Source organism: Alligator sinensis, unplaced genomic scaffold (genome assembly GCF_000455745.1).
Source record: "Alligator sinensis unplaced genomic scaffold, ASM45574v1 scaffold1647_1, whole genome shotgun sequence".
In the NCBI taxonomy this organism is placed as follows: domain Eukaryota; kingdom Metazoa; phylum Chordata; order Crocodylia; family Alligatoridae; genus Alligator; species Alligator sinensis.
The window spans coordinates 3,263-15,972 of record NW_005843257.1 but is presented as its reverse complement, the minus strand read 5'-3'; the positions used below and the strand labels follow the sequence as shown (position 1 = coordinate 15,972).

Sequence of the window (12,710 nt, the reverse complement as noted above, 5' to 3'; positions counted from 1 at the left end):
CAGGGTAGGCATCAGGGGGGCTGGGGGAGTAGGCAGGGCCAGCGGGGTCTGCCTCATAGTCCCCTACCCCTTCCTCCAGCCCCCTGACCCCTTACTTACCGGCAGTGGAGCTTGGATCCAGCTCCCTGCTGCTGCCATGCTGCCTGCATCTCTATGGAGGACCCAGCCTCCAGTTGCCTCAGGGCACACTTTTTTTCTGTGTGGATTTTTTTGACGCCTGGATATCCAGGGGTCTAATTTTGCCCCCGCACTGCAAGTTTGCAGCATGGGGAACATTTTCTTATTCTTGCATGTGCCTCTTGCAGCATGTCAAAGGGGTTTAAAACGCTGCAAGAAGCACGTGCGGGCTCATCTGGATGCGCCCATTGACTCTAAAGCCTTATAATAGCCTCTGACTCTAAAGTTCTTATTGATAAGAAAACTAAAATTGTTTAAAACTTGATCAAATGCTACAAAAATTTGCATTACATTTGGTTAGACTATGCTCCACGGTAAATTTTTTATGGGAAGTGGGTTGGGGACCACTGAATGACTCAAAACTGTTCTGAGAAATGCAGGAGGTCCACTGAATCTGGAGAGTACTGTAAAATACTTCTATCCATGAGTTTAAACCCAGGTATTTGAAAGACAACTTTTGCTTGCCAAAAGACATTTTGTCCCCAGCTATACTAATTTTTGCACCTATCAATAGGGCTGTGTGAAGCTTCAGTTCGTGATTCAATTCAGAGAAGATTCGGCCCAATTCAGAGGTCAAATCTCTGAATCCGAATTGAATCTCTAGTGTCGCTGCCGTGCACTGCAGTGGGGGAGGGGTCCGGAGCCTTAGAGGCCGTCATGCGGGTACTTTTGACTCTTGGAGTGGAATTAATTAGGCAGACGCTTATTGGTTGCAAAGCAAGATTGTTTACTCACGCCGTCAAGGTGGTGAAAGACGGAGGTCAAAGATACTTGGTTAGTTACAGCTTAGCGTTTGTAGGTCGGTCTGCATAAGTCAGGCAGAAAAATGGTCGGGCCAGCAATCGTTGATTTACGTCTGAGATTGGGTCGAGATGCGGGGGGGCACTGACAAGTGATCAAATTGCCAGTTACTCTGACACGTATGTTCAGAGGTCTCCAAGGTGCGTACGGAGGTCCCCCTTCTTCTTCCTCTTTGCGGAAGTGTATGTGGGTTTTATTTGTGTAATAGCCAATTGCTTTTCACCACGTCATAAATTTAATTAGAATCGCCAATTACCTAGCGGTTTTCGCTAGGGTGTTATTTCACAGGGCTACTCCCTGTTTTCTCTGACCAGTTACAATGATTTATGTACAGCACAGAAGGCAAAAGTTTTATCTCTGTTAGTGGCGCAGCAATAAATTTCTTTTTGACATGCGCAGCAAAAAGGCGGTTACTATCATTATTGTTAACCCTTATTTAACCTAGTGTAAAATAAAACTGCTTTAAGTAGTATCTCTTGCTTGTGACATGGGCACTACTTAATTGAGTTGTGACATCTAGAAGCTTAAAACTTTTGGAATCGATTCAGAGCCTCCAAATCGATTCAGAAAAGATTTGGAAGAGATTCAATGATTTGGAGATTCCAAACATGGTCTTTCTGGGGAAACAGAAACTTAGAAGAGGGAGGGGAAGCAGAGGGACGAGGGGCGGGGAAAGACTGACATCTCTAGCTGGTTAGTGAGTGTGATTTCTCTCTGACTGCCCTTCCAATCACTGTGTCTGGGGGGTGGGACATAGAAACAGCATAAAAGCCTCTGTCTGCAGGCTTGCCGTGCCTTCTGTGAGCTGGTTCTGAGTGAGCAACAGCGTTAGAAAGGTACTGGATTGCCTGGCTTGCTTCCTAGTCAGTCAGTCGCCTGCTCCTTTTTTGTTCCTAGACAGGGTTGGATAGGATATAGCTTAGCTTAGTTTAGCTTAGAATCTCTCTACTTAATACTTATCCAATTCATTTCTTTCAATTTATATTTGTTCCTTTTTTTTCTTTTTGCAAACTTTTAAAAAAGAATGCTCAATGTTTTCCCTGGCAGTGTGATCCATCATTGTGCAGGGAAGCACACATTAAACACACTCACACAGTTTGAGCTCCACACCCCTCAAAGTTCCCCTAGACCCAGGTCTCCTTCTCCGGAAAGCAGCACCTTGGAGGAGGGTGAGGTTGTGGAGGCTCATCACCAGAACTGAAGCCAACTTCCTACAGCTCAAAACAGAAAACCTGCAAACTATCCCCAGAGAGATACACCAACTGCAGGTGCTTCCTCAGCCTGACAAAGGGTTTTTTAACCCGAAAGCTTCCTGAGATATATTTCTCTAACTATTCTGTTTTTTTCCATAATAAACATATAAAAATAAAAACACAAGATAAGCCATCACACACCATGAGTAACATATCCAACACTACATCTGTACTTCTTGCTTTCAATTCCTTTATAAAAAGAAAGGCTCTGTGACAGTTTGGCTAGAGATGCTGCTGGTGCAACTGTGCTAATGCTGCTCACTCACTAAGTTATTTTACTTGCTGCCATTTACAGTGGTGGACTGGACTGAGACTGTAGGGCCTCACTGGGACACACTACTGTGTTGTGCAGAGGCCCCAGTGCCAGGAAGGGCGCACCTGAACACAAATATACACACCCAGTCACACAGTGAGGGTGCTCCTAACAGACACACACTAGGTGCTCCTACTTGAGAGGAAAGAAGGGCCTGACAGTTTAGTCTGGCTACCTTAGATACTGCTGGTGCTACTGATGCTGAGTCACCTAAGTTATTTTTACCTGCTGCTGTTTACAGTGGTGGACCTGGATGAAGCTGTAGGGGAGGAGGAAACCTCACTGGGACACACTGCCATGTTGTCCAGCAGCCCCAGAGTCAGGAAGGGTGTACCTGAACACACACATGGTGTCACCCACCCATGTCACGAGTTTTGCCTGCCTGTGGCCAGAGGTGCAGGGCCCCAGAACCCAGACTCCCCCTGCACGTATCTCCTTGACAGCTGGCAGGCTTCATGGCTGCAGCAGGGCCGAGGAGGCCTGCAGTTTTCACCCCCTTGTGCCTTAACACACACAGTGTCACCTATGTTACAAGTTTTGCTTGTTGGTAGCTTGAGGTGCAGTTTTCCAGAAACCCCTGTACTTATCTCCTTGAAACTTGGCAGACTTTGTGGCCTCAGCAAGAGTTATCACCCCTGCAGTTTTTACCCTGCTGTGGTGTAACACAGACATCTGACATGAGTTTTGCCTTCAGAAATTTGAGGCACACTTTCCCAGAAAGCCCTGCACCTGTCAACTTGAAACTTGGTAGGCATCATGCCCTCAGCATAGGCTAGTATCCCTGCAAGTTTAATTCAAATTGGCCAAAAACCAACAGAGTTATAGATATTTCATTGATTATACTCTATGGCCTGATATCCAAATCTCTTTGAATCAGCTCCGAATCTTCCGAAGCTGATTCAGCCAAATCAAATAGCAAAACTGATCTGAATCTCTGAATCAAATTGCTGGCATCTGAATAGGCTGAATCCAAATCCAAATTGAATAGTTCCCTATTTGCACAGCCCTACCTATCGACACTGCTGACAAAGATGGTAATTGATGCCAATCATGGTCATGATTTTTTGTGTTTTATTACAAACTTCACTCTGACAACTGAGTGATTTTCCTTGGGCCAAACAGTTATCAGCTACTCCACCTGAGCCAGATTCAAGACATCCTTTATGTAACCTTTTATCAATCCGTTGCACTTTCTAGTCCGACACTATAATTCACTTCCAGCTAAATAAATTACCTGGGGCAGACACTGTCTATTTCCCATCAACTGTTAATAAAAACTGTGACTAAATAGATATATCTGGACATTTGGTTTATAATTTTATATTAAACATTTGACCTTTTACATAACTTTTCCATGTAAGGTAGCTGGCCTGGATGAGTCCCCAAAAATACCTTCTCAAAATTTGCATCAGCCATCATCTCTGAACACACATGCCATTAGACCAGGAGTGAGCAATTATTTTCATTGGTGGGCCACTTAAGTTTTGGGGAGCTGTCAAGGGCTGCACACAGAAAATATTTTAGAAGCTACTATTTTAACAAATTATAGATAAAAAACCCAAATCATATACTAAAAAATAAGCATATATTATAACATATTTTAAGTTTATTTTTAAAATATTTTTATTTTTCTGAGTAGTATATATAGAGGTGATTGCATAATAGCTCAAAATAAAGTCTGACTTGTATATTAGGTGTGGGGATGTGGGGGTGTGTGGCGGGGTCTTTGTGTCAGTGTTTGCATGGGATGTGGAGGGGTGGGGGGTGTGAACATTTCAGGAGAAAGGTGGGGACCGCCCACGTGCTTGGTTCCTGGGAACTGGTTGGGGTGGGGGCATGGGGAGCATGCAATAGAGCTCGCCATGGCAGTTTGGTGCAGTTGCAGGTGTGGGACCAAGCCCCGTCTTCTCCTACTGAGGGTAGCCTGTGCCTGCTGACAGCACTGCCCTAGCTCCAGCCCTAGCCCCAGCTAGCGCGCACGTGTTCCTGGTAGGCTGGTCCTGCTGCTGCATCCACCTGGGTACTGCTTGATTAGCCCCACCTCCAGTGGCTCCTCCTCCTCCTGCCCCTCCTGTGCTGCTCCAGGAAGCAGGTACTGAGGATAAGAGACAGTGTCTGTGAGGTGTCTGCCAGGCACCACATGCCCAGCCAGGTGGTGGGGAAGCTGCAACCGGGTGGCTCCTGCCCCAGCATACGGGGTTACAGCTCCAGCTCCTGGCCATCTTCCACCCACATGGCAACTAGGGCTGTCCAAAACAGCACCAGTACAATTTGACTTCCATTTCAACAATTCAACAGAACAGTGTTTCATTTCAAGTTTTGTTCAGTTTCAAAAGCACCATTCCGTTTCGTTTAGTCGAAACTATTTTGCTGTTTTGACATTGTTTCAATGTTTCACCCATAGGTTATTATGGGGGAAAATAAAGTACAGCAGGCAAGCAGATCAGGGGCTCGCTGTTGCCTGGGACAAGTGCTAGGAAGATGAGGGTCCACATCCCTGGGAGGGCTCCAGTCCAGCCCCTGGAGCCCTCCTGGGGGTGTGGGTGAGCCCCCAATCTGCCTGCTGGATGAGAGGAGGTGGGTGATGCTGCCTGGGACCGGAGGCAACAGCGATCTTCCCGGCACTGGTCCCAGGTGGCAGCACTCAGCTCCTCTCATCTGGCAGGCAGATCAGGGGCCCATACCCCCGGGAGGACTCTGGCACAGCCCCCACAGCCCTCCAGGGGGTGTGGGTGAGCCCCTGATCTGCCTGCTGGATGACAGGAGACGGGTGCTGCCAGCTGGGACTGGCGCCGAAGCCAGAAAGCCTGGCTTCGAAACTTGAAACAATTCAAAACTTTCAAAACATTTTGAGTTCCCTTGTTTCATTTCAAAGCTATTTTGAAGGCTTTTGTTTCATTTTGATTTTGCTGTTTCGAGCTTGAAGCGCATTGAAACCACTTCGAAACAAAACACTGGGTGAAATTTCACACAGGCCTAATGGCCACTTGCAGGGGGCTGCTCATTGCGTTAAGCAGGCAGAGTGAGTGAAAGGTGGCTGGCAGATGGAGCTGAAGCCCCTCATACTGGGGCAGGAGCTGCCTGGCTGCAGCTTCCCCCTGCCTAGAACAGCACAGCAGGGGCAGGAGGAGGAGCCACTGGATGTGGGGGGAATAGAGCAGTACCTGGGCAACTGCAGCTGCAGCAGGAGCAGCCCCACCGGGAAGGTCAGGGTTGGTTGCCTCACAACCAGAACCCAAGGAAACAGCTTGAGGTGCTGCAGGTGGCAGCTGGTGTCGCTGGTTGCCGCTGGAGGCTTTTAGAGAGGCAGCCGCCATTACCTGGGTTTTGAAGGGGCTCCACGGGCCAGAGGGAAGTGTTTGGTGGGCCAGATCCAGCCCGTATTTTGCCCAACCCTGCTCTAAGGGGTGTCAGAGGCTGCGATTAGTCCATGAGGCAGCAGGTGCCCTGGGGCCACATACAGACATAGAGGGCCCACCAAGTGTGAAGACTTTAGTGAGTCCAGTAGGGTCTGAGCTAATTTACTGGCAGGAGGCTCGCTTGGAGCTTGTTCTAGGGCCCTGGGGGTAGCCTCCCTTTGCAAAATTTACTAAGAACATTAAGTCATGATGAAGGTGGGGTGAAGCGCCAAAGCAGGACAGGAGCTGAGTGGCCACTAGAGGGTGTCAAGGTTGTCCTTGGAACACTGGTCCTATTACAGTACCCTATTCTGATTTTATTCCACCCTGGTCAAAGTCACCAAAAAAATCAATGCAAAAGGTGGATTTTTGTTTGTACTCTTCTTTTGTGACTCAACCTTAAGGGCAAGATGCTGCTGCATTATTAAAGTAGATTCAATAATGGATTTTCAGGGACTTGAACAGGATGAAAATTCATTGCACTTAGATACCTAATAGATGGAACAGAATCTGGCCTTGAGTGCTGGCATATGTTGAGTTATTGAAGAGCCTGCCCTAAAGTGAAAGAATGTCTGAAATCATAAAAGCTGATGCTGGTTGGATGACTGTAGAAATGATTCTCTGTGGGCATTCTGAATGGTTATAAAAAAAGTGTATCACTTTACAAGTAGACTTATAATTAGAGGACACAGTTAGCAAAGACCAGATCAAAGGTTTCTGGTGAGGTTTCTGAATAACTGAGAGACTGTTAATGACCCCTAGTGACAATTATATCAATGATGATCACCAATGGTATTAGGAAATTCAAGTTAAGGTGTTCAAAACAAAAATAATATTGCCCTTTTGTGTCTGATACCACAGGGATGTTCTGTGCTTAGCTAGAAGCTATCGCTCTTCCTCTTGCTCTCTCTATAGATATATGCACAGAAACTAGAAATATCTACAGGTTCAAATTATGCCTTCAGTCACGTACCTTAGTAAAAATAGCTTTTGAGAAACAATCTGTAGTAGATGGTTGAAAACTTAAAGTGGCCCAGCGTGTGTAACTAGAGTGACATCTGAAAATAGTCTGAATATCTGAATTTTCTCAAAATGGTAATCTTTGAAAGGTGTCAAAAGGTGGTAGTACTTGCTGGACTATGTCCAAAGAAGGATCAAATATTTAAAAAATAGGATGTCATTTGGTTTTCACCATGAAAATAATGCTTAGTGGAAAAAACATTTTTGTCCACATTCAAATAAGTCGAAGTGAGATAATAATGTTTTAACATCATTTTCTAAAAACATTTATTTTTTGGACTCAGATAAGGTATGAGGAACTTCAGCCAAAGAAACAATTTAGAATTGAATAGAAATCCTATTTTGCCATTAAATATTGTGTCACTATCTAACATTCTAATGTTATCTGGAAACACTGTCTTTTAAATACTTATGCCTAAAAATGTAAGTAACAGTGCATTTTGTTTGGTTGTAGGGTATACAGTATAAAATGAGCAAAATATGCAACGTTAACTGGTTTAATTTAGTTTTACATATGTAACCTCATATTTGCTTTAGCATAGTGTTCTGCACTGATGTTGTAAGAAACACATAACCAAAGTTCATGGCTGATCTTTTTACATATAAAAAAGTCAGTTGTAAGAGAAAAAAATGCTCCTTTTTCGCTTTGATGGAACAACTTAGTTGAAAGTCTAGCATGGGGTAGGCAATGTTTTTTGGCTGGAGTGCCAAAAAACACCACAATGCCTACTTTGGAAGGTGCCGGAGTGCCGGCATGGCAGAAAAACAAAATGAGGGCAAGGGGTACATGGGAGGATGCCCTGCTTGTGTCCCTTGCCCCCCACCCAAAGCCCCTGCCCCCCAGCCCTACTGCCCCTTGCCCCTCACCCAAAGCCCCTGACCCACACCCCGGGCTCGGGGGCTGCCAGCAGCTAGTCCGGATCCAGGTAGCTGCTGGAGTCCGGGCTGCTCCCAGCAGGGCTTGCAGCATCCCAGCTGCCTGCTGGTAGCAGTCCGGGATCCCAGCTGGCAGCAGTTCCTCAGAGCCGGGGCCGGCTGCAGTCGGGAGGCTCCAAACAGCTGTGCCGGGCTCCAGCATCAGCTCCACACCGGCGTGTGTACCTATGCATCAGAGTGGGCAGGGCCTGAGGCAACGCGGCCCTGGTCCCTCTTCCGTTCCCGGCATGGAGGTGATGAGCCTGGCGCAGCTGTTTGTAGCCAGCCCGGGCTCTGGGAAGCCGCAGCAAGCAACCGGCAGAGTGCAAACAGCTGTGCCGGGATCATCACCTCCGTGTTGGGAGGTGGGGAGAGACCAGGGCTGCGCTGTCTCAGGCCCTGCCCGCTCCAGCATGCGGGTGCACGTGCCGGTGCAGAGCTGATGCCGGAGCCTGGCACAGCTGTTTGGAGCCTCCTGGCTGCAGCCGGCCCCGGCTCTGGGAAGCTGCTGCCATCCGGGATCTCGGGCTGCTCCCAGCAGGCAGCTGGGATGCTGCAAACCCTGTTGGGAGCAGCTTGGGCTCCGTCGCTGGCAGCAGCTACCCAGAGCAGGGGCTGGCCGCGGCGTGCCAAACAAAATAGCCTCGCATGCCATGCTTGGCATGCGTGCCAGGGGTTGCCGACCCCTGGTCTAGCATATTATGTTTACAAAAGCTTTCAGCTGGCTAGTCAAGTTCAATACAGACATAGATATTTCAACCCCCTCATGATTCTAATGCAACAAGAAGAAGACTGCAATGAGGTATTATTCGTTTGATTTTATTACACCATTATTGCATATAAATGTCACTGCTACTGCCTCACTGCCCAGCTTTACTGCATACAATGAATCAAAGCATTAAGAAGTGCCACATGGTGCAGAAAATAACAAATGCATTAAAATAATGTGTGGAGTAAGGTAAAATAACCTTACTAAAGCAAAGTAAGTGATATGTTAACTATGAGGTTCCTACTTTTGTTTATCACAACATATAAAATGTTATACAATTAGCTGAGAGCTGTATATATTAAAGGATTCTTGGAGGTCTTTTTTTAAAAGTAAAGAGCTAAAAAAATAGAAACCTGAAGGCAGCGAATAGAAGAGAAGAATATTGCCAAGTGTACATTTTCTACTCATATTTCAGAGGAGAAACATATGAATCACCTACTATTTATAATGCATGGCAGCAGTTCTGGAAGTTTTATTAACTACTGGGCAATTAAAACTGCCAAAGAAAAGTAATTGCAAGGACCATAATCATCTTGTGCCTCTCTCTCAAATGAACAATGTAATGCACAGATCTCTATAGTAAGTTCCTATTCCATACACACCACAAAGATCACATTATATCTTAATTCCATTCAACTTTATAAAGTGAACTCAAACAGAACATATGAGTATCCAAAAGGCCTGAATAAATGTTTGTTTTGACTTGGATATGGCTTCTATAAGGGAACAATCAGTGACCCCACTAATTTCCCATTATCCCATAAGTAACCAAGGGCAGAATCTGATTCCCAGTAAGTACATACAGGATTATGAAAAGAGCTTTCTAACAAGGAAGCCTAATAGCTTCATATTTCCATACTAGAGCACGGGTTAAAAATTCACAAGTGTACAGAAAACACTGGCTAAGAGTTAACTTAGATTATGTTCAAAGCCACAAATACAAAAAAACATTTTCTTTTTTGTTTGCGGGAGAAGCAGTGAAGAAACTGCCTTCCTCACTAGAGGAGGATCTTAGCACAGTCTGTCAGCCAGTTTCCTCTCTTTATTTAACCATTTTTATTAAAAATATTTTCTTTCTTTACTGTACTGACACTGATGTATTCAGTGTGACACACAAAATGCAACTGGGTTGCTTTTTAGCTCTTTCATTATAGGTCAACCACCTTAAAAATTGACTTTATGGCTTATTACCTAAGAAGAAATGGAGATAAAAAAAAAAAGTAATGACATAATGTTTTGCACCAGACATCTACATTCAAAATTTTGTATCTCACTTACCACCCATGGTTTGTCACAGAAGTTGTAGATTGACTCAAGGGAGTTAACACTCGGGATGCCAGCATATTGCATTCCAATGATTAAGTTACGGAAATCTTCATTCTCAGCCATACTGAACGAATGTTGTCGAACAAGAACAAAATCAGGTCTGAATGATCTGAAGAGAAAAAAAGTATGTAACTATTAAGTGATGATCAAATTACTTTTTCATCTGACAATAAACAGCAGTCTTAGAAGGGAAAGTTGTACCAGCTGCTGGACAGAAAAAAAATTAAAATAGTATTTAAAAGGAAGGTAATGAGTTGAAAATCAAAGACAGCTTGGGGCAGAGGGGAGCAGCAGGGATTGCTCCCCTGGCAGCAGCCAGTGAGCAGGGGCTTTTTTTTTTTTTTTAAGAGCCGGGAGCTGGAGCTGGAGCTGGGAGAGCAGGCAGGGGATGGGGACTCATGACAGAACCCCTCATGCAATGTGGGGCAGTGGGGATTGCCCCCCACTCCACCTGGCAGCAGCCAGGAGTGCTGGGCTTTTTTTCCCCAAAGAACTGGGAGCTGGGGCCAGGCGGGGCAGCCATTGACGGGGCTGGCAGAGCAGGTGGGGGATGGGGCCTGTCTGATTCGGAGATTTGGCTGATTCGGCAGCCGCTGAATATCCGAATCAGATTCAGCCAAATCAGCTTGGGACAGTGATTTGAATCACCAAATCAAATCACTGTCCCCCAAATCGGCCGAATCTCAATCTGAAGCAAATACTAGTCGCTTCGCACGGACCTACTGGTTTTCATACAAATTCCTTACAGATGCACCTATGTACATATGTTTAACACCAAAAGAACATTTTCTTTTAGAAAATCCAGTTGGGTCATACCTTTATACATAATGCCATGCTACAGATGAGCAGAACAAAGTAGCAAGACCTTGTAGATTGCTCTCCTATTGGAGGATAATTCAGTGAAGTAGAATCTGCATGATTTCTACTTTTGATGTGCTTTAGGCAATGGATGGGCATTACATGTTTGCCAGGAGAAAATCCTTTCTCTGGGGACACAAATCTAGCATACTGCCATTCAAGGGGTTGCTTGCAGAAGAGAACTGGCTCTTAGGCAAAAAATTGAAAGTACTTCCAACCAGGAAGATCTCTCTTCTCTCATGCCATCCTGAATATTTATACACACCTCTCAGTACTATAATAAATCCTTGGCTGTCCCCCCTCACTACCAAGGAGGATGGCGGGCAGGAGAGAACTGGCTCTCTGACAGCTTGCCCAGAGGTCTGCTGCCATTGTTTAAACACTCCGGGAGAGTCCTTGGACTTTTCAGGTCACCTTGGGTCTGTTCAAGGTATGAGGCATCATTCTTCTGTGGGTGAATCCAACATGAGCATCCCCAGCATGAGTCAAGCTGTGGGGGAATGCCCTCAACCCATCAGTTTGCTAATTGGCAGGACTTCAAGGGGTGGAATCCCTGGGTTCCATGGCACTCCCAGTCACAGGCTCATCTTCCTGTCCCTAAAGCCCATTGAACCCAGTGGAAAGCATAAAGTTAACTTAAATAAACTCTACTTCAGGCTCTAGAACAATAGTTCTCAACCTTTCATGCTACCCTTCATTGGAATCAAGGCACCACATGGACAATTCCAGCTCTTAGCTTTCTGGTTTTTGACTATGGAAAAAAAAACTTTTGTTGCAAAGAACTCAGAAAGACCACAACAGGTCAGAATGTTTGATGCTATGGATTTCTGTTCGAAATCTCTGGGTTTACCTTGTGAATCATGTCTAAGAGTTTGCATATCAAATAGGGCTAATATTGTCCTTAAAAGGATCTTAGCAGTCTGGTTCAGAATCACTGGTCTAGATTCACCACAAGACCTCTTGTGTGGGGGAGGCCACTCATAGCAGAAAGAATGCAAGGCATGGAGGCTGTCCTGGCAAAAACAGAACACAATTTTACTATATACTGGGAGAAAAAGGAATCAGTGTCATCTAAAGCAATGACCTTGAAGAGGAAATTTGCAGGACTGCCATCACCTCTCAACCAAAAAATTGTTTAGACAGCTACAATTCAGCCACTTTGGTAGTTACATGAGCCCTGAAGGAGGGTATTAATGACAACTTTCCTGCCCTCACTTAGTTTGAATCCCCATTTGAGCCTTCATGGCCTGGAAGAATAATTTACGCTTCCTTGCACTGGCTTTTGTCGGTGTGGCCCACTAAGTCATATACTTTCTATACGATGTAATATTTTGTTTCTTAACTTTTGCATTTCAGGACTGTTTTATTTTTTATAAAGTTGAAGATATTTAGTGTTTCTTTAATAAATGTACAATGTCTTAACATTCAGCTTTATAGAAACCTGAGTATATTGTTATAGTTTCAATATGTATTTTCAATTACTGTAATGCTAATCAAACTCAATTAAGTTAATGCGCTTGCTTTACTCAAGTGCAATATAATTGTTAATGACAACTCTATTTTAGTACAATAGGGACCTAATTTATGCTAAATCATCTGTCTTTAAAAAATAGGAAGTGTAGGTAACATTAAATACAAGTCTGTGAAGGTGCAAATCTACCCTGCTGTCTGACTAACATGACTAACCACTTCTTGCAAATTTTGAAATGCCATTAAACAAAACAAGCAGTGTTTGTCAAAGAGCTTAACAGGAAACACCAAACACCAAGCCAAAGTGAAAAATGATGCCAGAGAATATTTTTATGATTCGAAAACAAGTCTGCCCACATAAATTTAACTTCAACATAATTAAGGGATGTGTTTCATATTCCCCCTGTATC

The 12,710-nt window shown here is 44.8% G+C and overlaps 1 protein-coding gene across 1 annotated transcript in view; it reads right to left on the bottom strand.

Annotated features, from left to right (window-relative positions):
* The window catches only part of SYN2 (synapsin II), a 208,543-nt gene extending 198,480 nt beyond the window's left edge, over positions 1-10,063 (bottom strand). Inside the window, exon 1 of the mRNA XM_006038134.2 lies at positions 9,925-10,063. Coding sequence (XP_006038196.1) covers positions 9,925-10,035 — 111 coding nt within the window. The 5' untranslated portion in view covers positions 10,036-10,063. The remainder of the gene's footprint in view (positions 1-9,924) is intronic.
* Between the last annotated feature and the right edge of the window lie 2,647 nt (positions 10,064-12,710).